Raw genomic sequence first — 19,991 nt, forward strand, 5'->3', positions numbered from 1 at the left:
ACTTTAATCTCTGCTGCTGGCAGGAAGCTGTGCTTATCCAAACTTTGCACTTGCCAAAGGATACCCATATTCACTGGAGTAAACAGGGCACTCTGAGCTTTTGCTCAACCGTACGAGCGAGTCCTTGAAATTGTGTCAGTCTCTCTTAGCCTTTCTGCATATCTTCAGACGCTGGGAGAAGCTGTGTAAGCGAAGCCTCACAACACCCGTTAAGGATGTTCGGCATCTTCTGGAGCCTCTCGGGGGCCAAAAGAGAACTGAAATGTGTCAGACTGTTAGACAGATGAGGTTTTTCGCAAGATGGCACACGTCTTTGATTCCCCATTATATGATATGCACAGTCCATTCAGTGATCTAAATGCAAGCCCCCAAAGTGAGAGTGTGATGATGGCTGTATTGCAGGATGGCTAGATGAAGCTGCTAACATGTCAGACAGAGTTTTCACACCATCAAACTCCTTTATTTTTCCCTCATATCTTCCTACTCTGCCATCATTCATTCTGACAGTGAAATCATTAAACCTGTGATATCCAATTCCTTTTATTTTGACAGCATCTGTCTCCCAGCGAGCTCTGGAGAGCATCTCTTATTAAGATGGCTTCAGTGTTTCATCTCTTTTCAAAGTCTGACCTGAATCTGTATACATGCTCAGAAAGCACGCTGGCATATTTTTGTCATCTTGTATCACGACTCTTTAGACACATCACAGTTTTAACTGTACGTCACTGGATTGTAGCAGTTAGGACGCAGTATTTTGAGAAATGTGAATAAGTAAGTGGAGCATTGTTTATTTATAAGCATGCACTGTCTGTGTGTTGTTCCAGTACAGCAGGGGTCTTGATCTTGATTGTGCTGCGCTTAAGACGTGAGCCTAAAGGCCCATGCCGCTGTTTTTTGCACATTTAGCTCCTTGCGTGCTTTGCCTTACCGGTGAACAGGTCAAGTATGAAGAAGTGGAGAGGAAGATGTTCAGATTTAAAATCTGAATATAATACCGATTAATATAACACAAATATTTGCTTTCTTTTGTAATTTGCCCTAATCTGTTGAGATCTAAAGTCTGTAGCACTTTGTGCCAGTGATCAGGAGCAGAGATAAGAGGTGGCCAAGGGTGGCCCTGGCCCCCACAGAGTTTGTAGGTCACAGAAAAGTCTGGCTACCCCAAACACAACACACACTTTTTGCAAAATGATTTGTCTTCTGTTGTTGTTCCTACAATAAACAACAGCTTTTTTTTTGTTTTTAATTAATCAAGGGTTATCGAAATATAAAGGAATGTTATATAGTACTGTGCAAAAGTCTTGAGCCATGCCTTCCTTTTTTAACTTGAAAATTGAAAATGGGAACTGCGTGCAGTGAAACATTTGCACACTGAAACGTGCAAACATACATGGAAATATAGTATTTAAGGCAAAAACGGAATTCCAATGAGCTTCAAAGTCAAAGTATTTGGTATTTAGTCTTTGACACAGTCTGAACAATCTAAGAAAGTCTTCTTGTCAAATCGTCTCCAGGCCTCTTGAAGGACATTCAAAGCTCTTCTTTGGATTCTGGCTGCTATTTAGTCTGTTCTCTGTCAAGATGATCCCACACTGCTTCAATAATGTTGAGGTCTGGGGAGGACCAATGTCATGACTGTATTTTTCTCTACGGATATGCTTTTGCTACATTTTACTACTTTTCCCTCATCCTGACTGGTCACAGCAGATGGCTGCTCTCCACAAACTGGTTTTGTCCATGATTTCCTCTTAAAAAGGAGGTTTCTTTCTCCAAGTGCTTGCACAGAGATCTGTGGCTCATCGGGTTAATGTGTGTCATTTTGAAGGGTGTTTATCTTGCAATATAAAACACTATTGTTAATAAATAAAGAGCAGTTTATTATTAATAACAATAATAGCAAAGAACCATCACTTTTTGTGACGTGTATGGCACTGTTTGAGCTGTGTAGTCCGCCATAGTGAGCAGTAATTGTGCATTCATTTTTATTAAAATTATATAATATTTTAAAATTTAGTCTAATCATAAACAGCATTATATTACAATATGAGCTTTTGAAGCAATCAATTACACAGCTCATGCATGAGTGGGCTAATTGACTTTCATACGTTTCAATTATGGAAAACTGAGAAAAAAAGAAATCACCCAGAAATCTGGAGTGATGGATTCTGGTTTGTAAAATGGAGAATTGTAGTGTGAAAAACACAAAGAGATTAAAAAATAAGGCTTGAAATAGTCTTGTCTCAAATACAATGCGGTTCCGTTTGTGTCAAAAATGAACCGAACATGACAGGATTGAAGTCTTTTTAACTTTCTGCTAACTTTATTTTAGTGTTGACAAACCCTTTCTGACAGGCAGACTGTCTGTGCTGATCGCTCACCTGACAAAACATTTGTCTGTCAGTTCTACTTTGTGCTCTGCATGTTGTGTGTTTAAGTGTGCTATTATGAATGCTGATGTATCGCTTGACTAAGCTAAGCAAAATCCCATCAAGCCAAGTTGGATTACATGGTGCTTTAATTCACTTAAGATGCGAGTGCCCGAAGCCACCCAAATGGAGCCACCAGGACGATTTCATCTGCACAGATGATGCCAACTATGAAACTGTCCCCTTTTTGGCGTTATGTGCTCTACTACGTGAATAGGGATGAGTCCAGCTCGCGGAGCTGTTTCAGAAATCCAACATTTGGGAGGATGTTTCTGTGCCAGCACACAACCTCCACAGCCTCCACCAGTGTGAGCCTTTCTTTGATCATGAGGAAGGCCAGCGTAAGAGCTGCCGAGCGGCTGATTCCCCGAGCGCAGTGGACGAGCACCTTCCCTGCACGGACAAAAGGCAGACTCTAAAATAAGCTGCGAATTCTGCGGCTCGTTGGGTTAAACACAAACAACAAAGGGATTAATTACAACTGTGGGCTCAGCTCACGGTGTAACAGTCGCAAAACGTTCTTTTCACAGCAGAAATGATGACATATGATGGCACACACACAGGTGCTGTCATAGCATTAATAGTGTTTACGTGTCCCTGTAGTAACTGCTCACAACTTTAACTCTCTTTACCATTTTAAATTGATTTTATTTCAAATTATTGTTCTTCTAAATGTTTGTGCAATGGGGAAAAATAGAAGCCTTACATTTTTAAAATAAAAGTTAAAAATAATAAAACATTGTGAAATTATTTTAGATTATAGAGAGCAGCTGGAGTCTCCGCACACGACCCAGAAGCAAAGGCAATTATTTATGTTTTCATGCATTTAAATATGTGCAACAAAACATAAAATATCATTATTATTTATCATTTTTCAGCTTGATGATGCATCATTTTTCTATATTAGGATGTGTTGGACTGTAACATATTATTAAAGCTCAACCCTTATGTGTTTATTTTGTCATGTGTTGCTAAAATAGACTGGTACCTTTTTGGCTCAGAGCACCATGAATAAAATCAGCAGTCTCACTGAAGAAAGGGCTCAAGTCAAAATCTTTACAGTCTGGTGCTTCTACTCCGTGATACAGTATGCTGGCGTCTGCGTAGAAACCTGGCCCTGTGTCAATGTGCTGGGGGCCATCTGCAGCATTCACCACGTGTGTTATTTCCAGTTTTGCTAACAGGGTTTTATCCCGAGCTGCAGCTCTGTAAATGACACAGGAGAGGCTATGAGAAATGTCATTTTTAGCAATTTTTCTCGCCTGTGTGCAGCTCCGGAAGCATATGTGTGTAAATGCATCACCGGTGACTCAAATGTACAGATTTTATATTTGTCCCATCAGTTGGCCAAATACACTTGTTTGCAGCGACAGTTTCACAATCAGATCACCATATTGCAGTTAGGGGCCCCCAAAGTGAGAATGTCACTTACGCATCTCCGATGTAGAGGTTGGGCCAAACCTCGTTGACAGCTCCAGTGGGGCGTCTGTTCTTCAACAGAAGGCTGAGCAGATCGCAGGTGGGTGGTGTCTGATACTTTGGCTCCTCCTTTGAGGTCATATCTGTATCTCTCTCACCTCAGTGTTTTTATATAATTATCACTTTCACTCAACTCAGTACATAGATAAATAACTTTGCAAGATACTTTATGTTCCAGGATGCAAATGTTGATTATTACTGCTGTCCTGCTGGTGTTTCTTGCTGCAGGCTTTTGAGACAAACCAACAGCGAATACTAACCTTACTGGTGCGGCTCGCGCTGTTTTACATCTGAGCTGGATATCAGTGTTGTTTTGAGGCTGAGCCCCACTGGAACGAGACAGCTGAACATACCAGAGACTGGGCACAAGCAGTGTGGACTATTTATTCCTCAGATGACTGTGACAGAAGCCAGGCTGCTTGTGCTGTGATAAATTCGACTACTGAGCCGTTGCAGTTTTAATGGTTGTAATAGTGCAAGTGATCCAAAACATGGTGGGGAATTAATGTCAGGTTGCCACGCTGAACGAGCTCAAACCACAGTTTGAGCTCAAACCACAGTTTGAGCTATTGCAGATGGTGTTGCTGTGTCTCTTTATTTTAAATCATCTGACGAGAATAAATGAATGACTTCCTATTTTGCCTGATGTCGTCGTCAACAAACTATTAAAGTCCCGTCTTTGATTGCATAGGTTGCTCCTGTCATTATGAAGAACACAAAGATTATATAAGCTATACTGAGAGTTGAATTTCTGGAGTGAAGGTCTGAGTCAGTATGTTAAGGATAATTTAAACTGCTGAGAGAAGCGAACCACACTGTGCTGTTGACAAGACAATCTTTAGGAAAGCGTACATTTAGCAGCTGCTTTTAAACTCTCCATCATATTTCATGAACTTCATTAGAAAACTGAGTTTTCTGATGGTAAAGTCTGACTTTAAAAAAGTTTTAAAGAAAGTTCATGAAAATACAAAATAAATTCCTCACGTTTCTGTGTGTGCATTCCATATTATATAGACTAAACAAAATAATAGATGTTTTACAGGTGCAGTAGTAAATATTGGACGGGCAGAAAAAAAAGAAGAAAGAAGAAACTATTTACAAAACTCTGTACACACTGACTGTTTTCATAGGAATTACGAGGTTAGGGCAGCAGCCAGGTGCTGCTAATCAAATGGATTTGATTAACTGATCATCAGCAGTGCCAGCGCCTCTGTAAAAGCAGGGCTTTGGCAGGCTTGTGTTAACACAATGCCACAGTCTTCTCAGCAAATTCGGTACAATGCTCGGGGAAGCCTCAGGAAACTCAAGATTTACGTCTCAGACTCCACAGGGCTCAGTTAGGAAAGTAAATGTTAAACTTCATGAAGGCAAATTTTGAAGAAAGGCTGAACAAAAGTGTTTAGAAAGGCTGTCAGCAGAAAACCTCTTTTCTGTCTGGAAACCTGTGGAACAATGTCTGGTGATGTTTGTCCATAATCCACTGCAGCAGAAAACTGAACACAGCATATCAGCACAAAACTTCATATCTATTGTGAAGCACAGTGGTGGAGGGCTGATAATTTGGGCTTGTCTTGCAGCCTCGGGACATGTACACCTTTCAGTCATTAAGCTGAGCTTGAACTCCTCTACCAAATTATTCTAAAATCAAATATGAGACCATCTGTCTGATGGCTAAAGGTTGGCTGAAACCAGACAATGATTCCAAGCACAAGAGCAAATCTACATTCAAACGGCTGAAAAAGAAAAGAATGAAAGTGCTGCGATGGCCCAGTCAAAGGGCTGTATTTGACTGTATTTGTTAAAGGGCAAGAACTGTAGCATTTGTATGACTCACTGTCAAGTAAACATTGTAGTGTAATCTGTGACTGTATAACTCACTGAGTGCAGTAACTTTTCTGTAGTTTCTCAAACACAAATGTAACTGTTTTGAAGCTTTTTAAAGGCTTTGACTGCAGACAGGAGACACAGGCACAGATGGGGAAGAATTTCAACAGTTAAACACAAATGTAATCTTCTTTGTGTTTTGTGTTAATTCTGATTTTGTAACCTTAAAACCTCACAGTCGTCCTTTTGTGTCATACTTTTGGGTATTTTGAGCTGATAATTTAAGCACGTTTTGTTCATATAACTTAATTGTTAATGTTTAAAAATCACTCTTCATCAGGTTATTAAATTTTCTTACCTTGAAGCCCTTTAAATACAGCTGAAGTACCTGTTCATTACAAAAACATTATCACTGTAATAGCTTTTTAACACTCAGATATGGACAGGGGTCAAAAATATTATCCAAATTTATGGGCCGAAGGATTTTATTTTTACGTCCGCCCGTTGAAGCTCCTGGATAATCCCTGGCAGTGGAGCTTTGTGTCCAGTGCTCGGAGCTGCTCCAAGAACCCGTTATTGGGAGAAATGTTCCTGTTGGCGCCCACAGCTTTGATGGCGTCCACCAGAGTCATGTTCTCATGGATCATCAGGTAAGCCAGAACCAAGGTGGATGAGCGGCTGAGGCCCATTGCACAGTGGACGAAGACTTTACCTGCCAGTCAGAAGGCAGAAAATCAGACTTCCTGTGGATCATTTCAGAACGCAGAAGCCCACCAGCCTACAGCAATCAGTGGATTATTGTTGTAAAGTTTGTTCTAAATATCTAATTTGTAACTCCTCTGTGGATTAAAAACCGTGCACATCACAGGGAGGAGTACTTCTTACTCCCGACTAAAAGTTTTCAACAATGTTGCAACAAATGTTTCTACACACGGTAATCCCTGGTTCCTTATCAGGCCTGAGGATTAGGGCGCAGAGGAGCGCGTAATTGAACTGTCTTGGCTTCTGTGTATTTCTGCCGGGGATTACTGTAGGCCCCGCCACACACTGGAGCCCCCGATCAGCCAGCATGTGAAGAAGGAGGCCTCATCTTATTACTGTCATGTCAGATACTGACTTCACTTTGCATAACGGGCCAGGAAAGCACAGGCCACAAACATAATTGTGTAATTTCCATGTCCAATAAAAGTGTTGCTTACAAATTGCCAGGGCAATCCATTTAAAACCAATTTTCCTGGCCGAGGTCTGAGCTTATGAGAAGATTACCATGGGGGAAAGATATTAGCTTGATATTATGTTTAGTGTTTGATTTGCATTTTAATGACTGATACAACTGGGGTCTGCTGTAAATGGGAATTGACTGACAAATGTTTCTCTGCCTTGGCTCGTCTTCCCCGAGTTAATGTGTGAAAACGATGAAGGATACCTTGAGCGCTGTGAGAGCGCCTCACCTGTGGGAGAGCTCAAAGCGCTCTTGATGAAATTGGCCGCTGGGTAAAAGAAGGGACTCAAGTCAAAGGATGGCATGTCAAAAGCTTCGACTCCATGATAAGTGATGGCGGTGTCTCGGTAGAAGCTGGGCCCTGTGTTCACATTGAACTTCCCATCAGCTGCATTAAGCACGTGGGTGATGCGATGAGCCTGGAGAGTCCTTTTGTCTTTGGCTGCGTACCTAAAGGGAAAAATTACAATTATCTCTGCAATCAAACGAGACAAATGATGAGGATAATGCAAAGAAAGCTAACTCGAGGAGAAGAAGGAAGATGGCAGGCAGTGGGGGAAAATGTAGATCATTAGGTTAATTAACTGAATTGTTATAATATTACATTTTATTATGAATGATACAGAGAGACTGCACAGTGCAGTGCACAAGACGCAGTCCCTGTTTTTTGCCCTTTAAGGGGGTATTTTTTTCCTCTGTGGTTACACATATAGTAATGCATATAATATATCTGTCAAATGCCCTACCTTATCCTTCTTAGAGTTTAATCAAGATCCCTTCATGCATGATATGAAAAGTAAAGAGTATGTTGTGATGTGAATCTTATGTTTCACTATATCCCAAAGGTGCTCTATTGGATCAAGATCCGGTGACTGTGGAGGTCATCCGAGTGCAGGGAACTGCTGGAAGCAGCCATCAGAACATGGGTACACTGTGGTCATAAAGGGGTGGACACAGTCAACAACAGTACTCAGGTAGCCTGTGGTGTTTAAATAATTCTCATTTGGTATTTAAGGAGACATAACATTACACTTCCACCAACAACCTGAACTTTTGATGCGAGGCAGGATGGATCTATGCTTCTAATGATTTTTATGCCCAATTCTGACCCCACCAGCCAAATGTTGCAGCAGAAATTGATGCTCATCACGCCAGGCAATATTGGTGAGTCTGTGTGAAGGGTTGCTTTCCTGTTTATAGCAGCCATGAGTGTCACCCAGTGTGGTCTTCTGCTGCTGTGGTCCTTCAGGGTTCCACATGTCATGTGTTCAGAGATGCTCTTCTGCATACCTTAGTTGTAATGAGCTACTGTTACCTTGTTATCAGCTCAAAGCGCTCTTGCCATTATATTCTATATTCTAACTCTTTGGATCAACAAGACGTTTTCTCCCTACGAACTGCCGCTCACAGAATATTTTCTCTGTCAAAACTAGAGACGGTACTGTAATCACAAGACCAGCCCATCTGGCATGTCCTATGCTATGTTCAAAGTCACTTAAATCACTTTTCATCTCCATTATGATGGTCACCTTGAACTTTAGCAGGTCTTGTTGACTATGTCTGTATGCCTAAATGCACTAAGTTGCTATCACTTGATTGGCTGATTAGATAATTGCTAACAATTAGCAGGTGTACCTAAATATTCTATGATGAAGGCAAAAAACTGCCCATGTATCTAAAAATAAAAATAGACAGTATGCTACAAAACAGTATTCATAAAACAGCTACTTTTATTATTGTAAAGTTGGATGTTAGCATGTTAGCATAAGGCTACGACACACTATTCACATGGGCATTAGCACTTGGATGACTGTGTATACAGTTGTGATGAAAGCTTGTTAATGTTTTGCGCATTAGTGTGATAACCAGGTGCTTTTATAAAAAAAAGATCAATTTCAATAATGTAAAAATCATAATGGTGCCTTTAATTACACATGCACTCACAATCTGAGCCCAATTAAGAGAATACTTAATTACTTTATTACAAAAGCCGGTGGAATTATATTTAAACACATTAGCCATAGTGAATCATTTCAGTAACATGTCACTCTCACATGTCTCCGATGTAGATCCCGGGATGAACCTCATCCAGATGGTTACTGGTCCCTTTTTTTGTCCACATCAGTCTCTGAAGCTCTGAAGCTGGGGGGGTTTCATACCGGCCTTCTGCCCCCTCAGGGCTCGCCAGGCAGCTGAGGCCTCTGGGCATGTCTGAATTCTCCACTTCTGCTTTTACAACCTTTCATTAAGAAAAGAAGTGGTCGTTGCCCTGAAATTTGAACCGCGATAAAAACTGAGAACTCAATAAAAGCGTATGTTTTACTGCACTTTGTCCTTTACTATACTTCAAACTTTAAGAAAGATGCTCAAAGAGTTTCAGGGTTCATCTGCATTGCCCATGAATACCAACTAACTCCACTGAAATGCCTAATTGAAATGTACGCATCATCTTAGGAAACACCGAGAAACGACTGCTAAGTGCAGCGTGGGATTATAGCAAGGATCGTTAATTAGCAGGTTTCATATACAGGTCTGTAGCCTTTAAATACAGACTGCAATTATGACAATTAACACATTCCACAGTAGCAAAGGATCATGTGATTGTAAGCTGACCTTATGATGCTCTCATTATTGTATCTATATAGCAGCACTGGATAGATTTATTTATTTCCAGAGATGCAGAAAAATGCCTATAAACCACTTTTCATTTGCTGCAGGCAAGTCTAACCTGTGCATTTACAATTTACACACTGAGCTCTAGAGAGACTCGTACTATGCAAACTGTATGCATTAGCATCCATTTAGGCAGGTGTGTGACTGTGCTTGAGGCTGTGGACGTACAAGAGATGTGTAGGCATTGTTATCGAAAAGAAACTAACAGCAGCCGAGCTTCTTATTTGCATTCTCGCCGCGTGTGGAGACATAATGTTGCTCTCAGGGTTTTGAGACTTTTTGTCGTGTCCACAGGGATGAGTCATTGAGACCAAATCTGTTTTAGTGACCTTTTGTTTCGCTGGTGTGACATATGGAGGTTTACTCAAACATCATGTTGCCTCTATCCATCCCTGCATGTGCATTCGTGTGTGTCACACAGAACACGTGTGCATGAAGGAAATGCTGCATCTAACGCAGTGTAAGCTTCATGCATACGATTGTGTGAGCTAAATGGTGTCTTTGCACAGGTACAACATGCGCCTCGCGTACCTGGAGGCTCTTCTTTCTCCTCATTGATCTATAAGCACAACCCTTTCCTGCCTCCCACACTCAGGGGCAGAGAACTGATTTCCCTGGTGCGCATGTTGAGCTGCAGCACTGCTTTCATACCCTCTCCCCTTAGGCTAACCTGTCCTTCCTGCTCCACTTCTGTGTAATTAAAGATGCTATGTATGGGAAAGTGCCCGCGGTTAACATGGAGGGCAAATAAAAATGGCTTTTTACCTCCTCTGGGCCTCTTCTTGGTGGTTTTATGAATTACACTTCCCTCTTTAGCCTTTCAGATGTGGTTCATCTGGATTTGTGGGCCAATTAATAAAAAAAGAAAGTATCATAATCCGTCAGGCAATGCAGTATCACAGTGAATACTACTTCACAAGTACTCTGTCAACATGTTTATCTTGCAAATAAAGCTATACAGTGCAATAAATCCACACACTTATGAATATACATCGCCTACATTTATCTGTAATCACTTTGTAAGCACACATTGTTGGTTGACACTTGCCTTGGTTGGAAACGTTGCTTTTCATGGCCTCTCTGTACAACAGCTACATGTAGGTCGACAGCACAACTGCCTGTGTTCTCCTTGGTAATCTACCCTGCAACCTTTTTTGCTATTTTAACATCTGAATCTCAGCCCAAAATAATTCTGGCACCATATTCTGCATTCCTTAAAGGTTACCCGAGCTGCCAGCACAGGAGGGAGGATAGGACACGGCTTTTTCAATAGCAAGAAAATTAGATCAGAGCTGCTTGTAGCTGAGTTTAAACCTGACTTCCCTGAGCTTTTTTTCCACTTTGAACTGTGTTTGAATCAACACTCGGTCATTCGATGTAAAAAAAAAGTATAGATTATGTTTTTTTCTTGGTGCAATTAAGTGATAGCAGAGATTTTTTCTTAATTATATCAGCAAAAATGGGAACTTGCAATAAACCCACAATATTGACACTCTGATGAAGTTTTAAAAAGCTAAAAATATATATTTATATTGCAGAAAAATGACACAAATATAGATGGATGAGCAAATACAAACATTTCTTTGTAAAAATGTCTACATTTATTGTATGTTTTTGTAAGTACTGACAAAGTCTATATCTAGAAATTGAACGTATGACTTATAATTCTGTGTATAATACTGTACATTCTTGCTTACTGTGAATGTTTGATTCAGAGAAACATAATAATTCAAAACAGGTCGAAATCATTGGTGTCAAGCTAGATGAATGTGTGTGTACCTTTGCCTCTACAGTTGATTTCATGGGCAATCAAAAGACCTGAAACCTTTTCATGCACAGCAGTGATCAACTGCACTGCCTTGACAAATACACCAAATGAATTTCACACGCTGTGAACAGCGATGTGTTGAACAGATGCTGTTGATTGATTCCCTCTTTTCTGAGTTACCTAGAGACTCTACTAAAATGTTATGCTTTGCAAAACATGTTCCATTAGACATTTGGTCTACTCTGTTGTTGTAGAAGAAAAAACGTCTTACAAGAATGAGAAGTAAAGACTTGTCTCAGTGTTGTAAACATGCCCTGTTGTCATTTTACTTGACATTAAATTTATTTCTGCAACCAGACTCTCTTTTTGTTAAGACATAAAAAAACCAACAACCTCGCTGCATTAAAAATCCCAGTTAGCAGGCTAATGAGGAGATGATGCAGCTTAGTCTATTATAAATGAAGATCACTGGATTTGGAGAAAGATAATTAAGCTATTTTCGTGCCAGCATCTGCTTTCGTTGGGCTCAAATGTCCATGAACAATATTGTGCGAAACCCTTGAGCCACCTCTCATTTTGTATTTTTCGATAGGAAAAACAAAATTGGTAAATTTATTGATACATGTATAAACATACATAGAGAGTTTGTACAATTCTAACGAGAAATGTATTTGCTATCACCATCATTTTCTTCTTTAACGCAACCTAAGTCAGATAAACTTTCTTTTAATATTTTCTTTAAGTAGTCTTCAGGAATAGTTCTCCAGCTGCTTCAAGGACATTTGAAGCTCTTCTTTGGATGTTGGCTGCCCTTTATTCTGTTCTCTGTCAAGATGATCCCGCTCTGCTTGAGGTCCAGGCTCTGAAGAGGCAGATCCGTGACTTATATTGTGTCTTTTTTCTATCCAGCTATGCTTTTACATCGGAGGTAGTGTTTTTAGGATCAGTGACATGCTGATGGTAATATTGATAATATTGGCTGAAATGCAGACACTCACTGTTGTTGTTCTCTCCTGACCTCCTCTATAAATACTGATGATTAAATAATAATCACTCCATTAGACCTGTTGCAGCTCATATCAGTCCAGTTCTTGTGTAATTTGGCATAACCAAGTCTTTTCTGCTTGTTTTCATCTCTTAAGAATAGTTTCTTGACAGCCACCCTTCAACTAAGACCTGAGACATGGCTTTCAGATACTGTTCATCTCATGTAGATACGTGCCTGCCACTTTTTTCACCTCACTTAATCACATTTTTAAGCACACACTGCACACAGTGCTCAGATTTGTCAAGTTTTTGGCTAACAGTCCCCTGGGAGACACCTTGTTGGTGCAAAACTTTTATATCTGTCAAAATGTGCCAGAATCAACTAAAGAAATGGGAACTGGCTGTTTAGTTTTGCAACAGGCTGCTAGTAACACAGTGCCTAACCCCCCCCCCCAGAAAAAACTTTCTTCTGAAAATGGTCAGGTTCAGTGACTGAAAATGAATGAAAAAGCAGCCAATGCCCTCTCTCTTCAGAAAGCCTGGAGAATGATTGTTTGATCCAGAATATAAAAAATGTGAGGTAGTTCAACGCTAACATGCTGTAGTATTCAAGTATTATCATATTACTATCAGACCTAAAGTTTCACGCTTATTGACAACAGCTAGCACGCTATTAGGATCTACCATATACCAGCGGTCCCCAACCTTTTTTTATGCCTAAGACCGGTTTATGTCCGACAATATTTTCACGGACCGGCCTTTAAGGTGTCGCGGATAAATACAACAAAATAAAACCAGTACCGATACCAAAAAAAGAATATTTATTCATAACACACGGGAAAAGATCCAGGGAAACTGAGTTAACGATAAAAACTGATAAAAACCCTGAGAACCATAAATTTCACACCTGAGCCTCAACTCTCACGGCCCGGTACCAAACAACTCACGGGTTGGGGACCGCGGGCATATACAATACGATGTCGGTATGCTAACATTAGCATGTTTATTTGCTACTCTTTAGCTTGTAATCATGTAGCATGTAATCTTTATGAGCCTGTATAGGCCTATGTTAACATTTGAAAATCTCCTTTAATATGAAACTTTGCTATCTATCTATCTATCTATCTATCTATCTATCTATCTATCTATCTATCTATCTATCTATCTATCTATCTATCTATCTATCTATCTATCTATCTATCTATCTATCTATCTGAGCTTGTTTAGAATGGTGAACCTCATCATAATAAAAGTAAAGACTAATGAGTGTACAGAGTTGAGTCGACAGAAATTCACTCAGTCGAACCAAATTTGTGTCTAAACGTTTCAGTCTGGACTGTTGCACCGACAGACTGGCTGGCATCGTTATTCCCAGAAACCACCTCGTGGCTTTGTGGCTGAAGATGTAAATGCCTCTTTTCACTACAGGATCCGACATGTTTTCTTTTTCTTTGTCAGTTGAAGATCCAGATCCAACAGCAAAGCCAGGAAATTTCTGTTGGGGTAGATGGCTCTTTTCTGGATCAGCTTCTGCAGAGCCTGTTTGAGTGGGAGATGATGGTAGATCATGAGGTATGCCAAAACCAAGGTCGATGACCGGCTCATTCCCATGATGCAGTGCACCAGAACTTTCCCTGAAGAACAGGCAAGATGAAGGGAGGGATGTGAAGAAAGGATTAGCGAGAAGCCTCAGACTTATTAATATCATACATGACTGCCCGTCTCACGCTGTGGTCTTTCTTTTTCCCTGCTGCGAGCTAAAAATAGTGCCTACAATTCACTCTTTGTTCATTTAAGGTCCCTTTGCAGACTGGGCCCAACTGTCTCCTTAATCCCAACCTGTCCGCTGCTTGATAGCTTCTTTGAAAAGAGCCATGGTCACATTATATACCTAAATTCTGCAAGGTAAGACTCTTATTATTACAGCTGGCTGAAAATACACTTAAAGCTGTCTTACATTGTGCTGACAGGTGACATTGAAAGGACAGCGTGGTGGGAGAATTTGAGTGGAATGAGTGGCTTTACTGTAATAAGGATTTGCAGAGTTAAATAAAAGATGTGATATACAGGGATTTGAGAAAGGAAAACTGTAGCACTTGTAATACTATATTAAAAGCCTCAAGGAGTCTTACCATCAGGTGACTTCAGAGCTTTGTGAATGAAATCGGCTGCAGGCTGAAAGTAAACATCCAGATCAAAGTGTGTCGAGTCATCTGCTGGAATGCCACAATACACAAAGTCGTTGCCATAAAAGCTTTGGTTCCCTATGCTGCCTCGCTTGGAGTGAGCAGCGTTTAATACATGAGTTATACCTAATTTCAGCAAGGCAGCCTTGTTTTGGGCTACTGCCCTAGCAAGACAAAGAGACAGAAAGAGGTTCAAGACTTATGGGAACTCTACGCATCACAGCACAATGATTTTTATGCCAGAATGAAACAATACGTGGAAGCAGTTATGTCAAAGAAAACAGCCTTTGCAAGGCAACCGAATCATCTGAAATAAAAGTACATACTTACACATTTCCTATGTATATGTTCGGCCACACTTCGTCAATTTGATTGAGGTGCAGCTTGCAAGAGTCCAAAAGCTTCTGCAAATCCTTCACACTTAGATATTCTTTTCTCTTGCTTCTCAGCGCTGACATTTTAAAATCCAAATCCCTTGTCTTGGATCGATCACTGGTCCAAATGTTTGTTGTTTTAAAGCGGTTCCCCGTCTTTCTCCGGCTCAAGATGATGTGTACGAGCAGGTGTTTATCTGCTATCACTGGACAGTTACCCAATTTAGTACATAACCTAGCGTGTAGTCTTACTCGTGCAGAGGGCAGAACAACAAACACTGCAGCCGGGGCTTGTACTTTTCACACCACGGCGGGACTGAGATTTAATAAGCCTCAAACAGATGACTCATGCCATAAACGATCAATAACTAAATGTAATTATGGGCAAAATGTTTAAGTGAAGTGATTATGCTGTGTGACAGAAAGTCCAGTGTAATTTGGCAGTTATAGAAGAGAAAGAGGGTAACAACTTCATGCAGCTAGTTTACGCTCTGACACAAATATCATGTGAAAGCAAAGTGGAAATTAAAAAAAAAAAGAGAGAGAAAAGAGCTTTGCTGTGGGCTGTTCATGACATTAAACAGCCTCTCATACTGTGCAAATGTCTATTTTAACTCCTCTATTATGTTGCAGGTCAATTTCACCCATTTTAGCTTTAAAAAACTAATTAACTTCTCCCTCGCACCATGAAATGTAATGACTTTTCTTCATTCGGAGTCATGAATGTGTATGTAAAATGTGGGTGCAGTGGCGTGTTGTTGAATACCAGTACCAATGTTGGATGCAGAATCAGTCAATAAATGTCTCCGGGTCATTTTTAACCTGGAGACGGTTATTGATTGATAATTCAAAGTGCTGCTTCTCCTTGTTGAAGACTCTAGAGTGGTGTGAAAATGTGGGGGGGAATCCAGCTGAATATGTATGTGAAACTTTAAGAATGTGATCCATAAATGCTAGAGAAAGAGTAGTTTGACAAGCATGGTGCGATTGTGCGTTTGTTCCCCTTTGAGCTTTCTGGTTGAGAAGCTCTTTTACAACCATTTTAAGAATAGTTATTCTCTACAAGAGACACTTAAGAATGAGCTCCAGACAATTTACCAGACACTAAAAATTAGCTTTTGTTCTCGAGAACAGCGGTAATGTAGAGGGAGATGTTTCTGAGCCGTTGGTGATTCAGGATATCTGTGAAGAGGATTCTTCTTGCTAAGAGACCATTGAAATCAAAAGACTGTCAGGCTGCATAGTCACTTTCGTCGGAGGAAACCCAAAGCACATTGTCACATTCCAAAGACCTGTGTTATCTGAAAAAGTTCCCCAGCCTGCTAGGTTTTGATGCACACAGCCATCACCAGCGGGGATGGAGGGAGCCCATTATACCTGAGACTCGGAGGCAAGGTTGAATCTTTATTTATTTTTTTCTTTCTTCTAATGTGCAAAAAAGTTAGGTGTGCAAAATTCTGAACAGATTTCCCCATTATCAGCTGCAAGGAATGTGATACATGCTGAAGAGACACGGGAAGGCTGCTGTGTTTTGTCTCGTTAATAAGATAATGAAACCGCCACCACTTGCTGGAAATGCCAGAAAATAAAACCTTGATCCTGCTAACACTTGGTTTTAAGATGTGTGTGTGTGTTTTTTTAATGTGATAACAATGGAAATTCATCTGCTAAAATCTCTTGTGAGGTTTTCCAGGATGCATTTAACCAGGGTCCTTTCATCATGTGTCCACATATGCCCTTGACAGGGATGCCATGTAGGAAAATGTGCCATTAGCAAAGGATTTAGTGTTCCTTTTTTGTCTTGTCCTTTGACATTTTGCATCACTTTGACTTGCTAATCTTAACAGTGTTTTTGTTTATTTATCATTCCTTAGCTAGCTTAGCAAGTCAGGAGTGTGGCAACAGACCAACATAATGTCTGTGCAGTGGCTCTTTGACCTTCTAGTGGCAATAAAAGTGAAGCTATCCTTATTAGCTGAATCCTCATGTTGGTGTTGTTTCTACATTATCATAACAGTGTTGGTTAAGGATCAACATTGTCTGCACATTCAGTTAGCATAAGCCAAGAAGTTGCTAATGCTGTTAAAAACTGTTACTAGCAAACCAACATGAGTAACGGAAAAGCAAAGTTACCCTTATTAGCTGAAAGGTTTCACTTTCTAAAATAAAACCTGTTGTTGTTTCTATAGATGATTGTCAGGTCTAGATAGGTCTTGTATAGCATTTTAACATCATTAGCGAAGAAGTTAGCTAATGCTGTTAAAAATTGTTACTAGCAAACCAACATGAGTAACCGAAAGCAAAGTTACCCTTATTAGCTGAAAGGTTTCACTTTCTAAAATAAAACCTGTTGTTGTTTCTATAGATGATTGTCAGGTCTAGATAGGTCTTGTATCGCCCAGACTGAGCATTCAGTTAGCATTTTAACATCATTAGCGAAGAAGTTAGCTAATGCTGTTAAAAAATGTTGCTAGCAAACCAACATGAGTAACCTAAATTTGCCGGGAAACATAGGGGAGAGTGAGGTAAGATGAGCCAGTGGGTAAGTTGAACCACCCCTTGTATCTAGGTAACTGTGTACATGTTTTGTCATGTGACCATAAATCCAGGAAGCACTCATCATTTCCATCCTGCTATATTAAAGAGGAGCACATTGGAGAAGGGGTAAGTCTGTATTACACAAAAAAATGTTTTTTGCTTGTCAAAGTAAAATTTCTGCATATCAGGTAAATTGACTGTAATATTAAAACAAATGTATCTGTGTCTAAGATGATATATTATACATGTTGGTGGGTTTCTAAAATATAATATCATCTGAAGAAGTTTTCTAAAGATTAGCCTAAATTGCTAAGCTAGCCCGTTTTTTTCAAAATGGTGGCTATGGGGCAAAGTGAGCCAAAGGCTATGGGGTAAATTGATCCAATGGTTCAACCTACCCCACCATAAGGCACTGAAATTTATTTAAGGCTCTGACTTATTAAATAGTATTTTAGTTCAGTATACTGAACCCTTTTGTTGTATTTGTCATATGTTAACTATTATAGAAAAGATATCATGCCAAGGACCTACAGACGGAAGACCAGCTGGGGCTCAACACCCCTGGAGGAGATTGAAAGGGCAGCGAGTGAAGTCAAGGGAGGAAAGTCCATAAGATCAGTGGCTAAAGAAAGACAAATTGACAGGTCAACACTCAGGAGATATATTAAAAAGAGGGACACATAGGAGGTCAAATCGGTTGGCTATAGTGGAACAGCTTCAGCAAAGAGAGTCTTCTCTGAGGAGGTGGAGAAGGAGCTAGCAGAGCATATCAAGAAGCTTGCAGAGCAATTCCAGATTTTTACCAGACCCTGTACATGCATGTGGTTCACGAAGTGACCCCAACCATGCTCGATATGTGTCTCCCACTGATATTCTACCCTTACCCAAAAGTCAGCAGCCCAGGAAACAAACAAATCGAAAGCGTGTGAAGACACGAATCCTGACTGATACACCTGAAAAGCAGGCAATTGAGAGAGAGAGCCCATGAAGAAAGGACAAATAAACTGAAAGGCAAAAAAGAAATAATCCACAAAAAGCAAGGAATGTGGAAGAGGAAACAAACCCAGACAAAAATTGCAGTGGAAAGCAGCTCTGAGGAGAGTGATGTTCCCATCCCATTTGAAGACACTTCTGAGTACACTTCTGACACGCTGAGTTCCAGCGATGAAAGAAGTGAACCAGATGTCTCAGACCTGGTAGTTGGTGACTTTGTCATCGTAAGATTTGCATCCAAATCCAGGAGCCACCATTACATTGGCCTGGTTGACAGCTTTGCAGACAACGAAGTGAGTGCCAGATTTCTCAGAAGAATCCGAGGGATCACTAGCAGTAAGAAACCCACGTTTGTGTTCAAGGAAAATGATGAGGCATCTTTCCCACGCAAGGATGTGCTGAAGAAGCTACCTCAACCTCAACAGGCTGGAGGAACTGCAAGGAGGGAGCAACGGTTCATATTCCCCTGCAACCTTGATCATTGGAATATTGAATAGTTCTTTTGAATAAATGGTTTTGAACTGGTGGTTTGTTTAGAAACCACCAGTTTCCAGGTTTGTTCTCACAGGTTTACAACTGTTAAAATGGTTTTTTTCACAATATGATCAGTTTTACATTTTAAAAACTACATGGTCAGTTTGCCCCAAGATGGCTCAGTTTACCCACTGACTAGGTTCAATTTACCCCTAATCTGGGGCAAGTTGAGCCAAAGGAGCATTTTTTTTTAATAGGTCATTATTTTGGGCAGCGTCATCAGACATAGATTCTGATCATTACATTTGAAAGGAGACATCCTGAAATAAAGGAATATGTTATCATTCTATTTCTGTGTCATTTTTTCTCACATCCAGGGCAACATGAGTAAAAAGTGGCTCATCTTACCTCACTCTCCCCTATATATCTATACATATATTATATAAATTAAACACTTGGACGGCTTACCATTTGATTCAGGAGTGACTTTTATATTATTAAAAAATCACCATGACCATCTTATATAATGTTTTACTTTTATAGTATTCCATTTGTGCCAACAAATAATGATTATGATTTAATTTATTAGTATTATTATTAGTGGAACTGATTAAAACAATCAGCTGGAGATTTGAAGACAGAAGCAACAACTTTAAATGAAGAACACATTCAAAGATCGAGTATAGACAGGATCAAAGAGCCTCATGATGATCAAGTTCATCACCTTGGTCCAATATGTAAGCATTGCTACAGTCACGAATGTCTCATCTGTAGATAACAGATGATAATGTTAATCTGTTGTTTACAGGTACTTAGTCATGAAGCACCACTTGAGAAGAACTGTGGATTTGACCTGATGACATTAGTTCATGAGAGTCAACAATAAAAAGTTCCTGAGGGGATCACAGTGTCTGGACAAATTTCGGTTCAATTCATCCAATAATTTTTGGAGACATTTTACCCCAAATCACAATTGTAGTAACAAAATAAAATTTAGGACATCTGCAAGAGAACTGCTAATATACTGATAAAAAAAGGCTTCCATGG

The 19,991-nt window shown here is 40.0% G+C and overlaps 3 protein-coding genes, 1 long non-coding RNA gene and 1 pseudogene across 5 annotated transcripts; 2 read left to right on the forward strand and 3 right to left on the reverse strand.

Annotated features, from left to right (window-relative positions):
* Positions 1-281: 281 nt before the first annotated feature.
* Positions 282-4,672, reverse strand: LOC147323465 (dual specificity phosphatase 29-like). Its single transcript, XM_086303826.1, has 3 exons — positions 3,859-4,672; positions 3,415-3,632; positions 282-2,819 (listed from the first exon to the last, which is right to left on the reverse strand). The coding sequence occupies exons 1-3, from the start codon at positions 3,984-3,986 to the stop codon at positions 2,632-2,634; spliced, it is 534 nt and encodes a 177-aa protein (XP_086159952.1). The 5' UTR covers positions 3,987-4,672; the 3' UTR covers positions 282-2,631.
* A 1,026-nt stretch (positions 4,673-5,698) lies between these two features.
* Positions 5,699-11,071, reverse strand: LOC147323466 (dual specificity protein phosphatase 13B-like). Of its 2 annotated transcripts, none has more exons than XM_086303822.1 (5): positions 10,673-11,071; positions 10,390-10,459; positions 9,006-9,220; positions 7,181-7,401; positions 5,699-6,441 (listed from the first exon to the last, which is right to left on the reverse strand). In XM_086303822.1, the coding sequence occupies exons 3-5, from the start codon at positions 9,158-9,160 to the stop codon at positions 6,221-6,223; spliced, it is 597 nt and encodes a 198-aa protein (XP_086159948.1). In that variant the 5' UTR covers positions 9,161-9,220; positions 10,390-10,459; positions 10,673-11,071; the 3' UTR covers positions 5,699-6,220. The 2 variants fall into 2 exon arrangements, with proteins under 2 accessions (XP_086159948.1, XP_086159947.1); XM_086303821.1 differs by having other exon boundaries at positions 9,006-9,190; positions 10,673-11,061.
* Positions 7,693-9,782, forward strand: LOC147323467 (uncharacterized). Its single transcript, XR_015130744.1, has 3 exons — positions 7,693-7,925; positions 8,069-8,115; positions 9,021-9,782. It is a non-coding gene; the product is annotated as an uncharacterized LOC147323467 (long non-coding RNA).
* Positions 11,072-12,829: 1,758 nt separating the features above from the next.
* Positions 12,830-15,359, reverse strand: LOC147323468 (dual specificity protein phosphatase 13A-like). Its single transcript, XM_086303823.1, has 3 exons — positions 14,896-15,359; positions 14,512-14,729; positions 12,830-14,013 (listed from the first exon to the last, which is right to left on the reverse strand). Exons 1-3 carry the CDS (start codon positions 15,021-15,023, stop codon positions 13,802-13,804), a joined length of 558 nt encoding a protein of 185 aa, XP_086159949.1. The 5' UTR covers positions 15,024-15,359; the 3' UTR covers positions 12,830-13,801.
* Positions 15,360-17,993: 2,634 nt separating this feature from the next.
* Positions 17,994-19,253, forward strand: LOC147323469 (uncharacterized; annotated as a pseudogene).
* Positions 19,254-19,991: the final 738 nt, after the last annotated feature.

The sequence above is a fragment of the Aulonocara sp. 'chitande type north' Nkhata Bay genome, linkage group LG8, assembly GCF_057382095.1.
Source record: "Aulonocara sp. 'chitande type north' Nkhata Bay isolate Kocher_YH1m ecotype deep benthic linkage group LG8, A_spYH_male_GT1.1, whole genome shotgun sequence".
Classification (NCBI taxonomy): domain Eukaryota; kingdom Metazoa; phylum Chordata; class Actinopteri; order Cichliformes; family Cichlidae; genus Aulonocara; species Aulonocara sp. 'chitande type north' Nkhata Bay.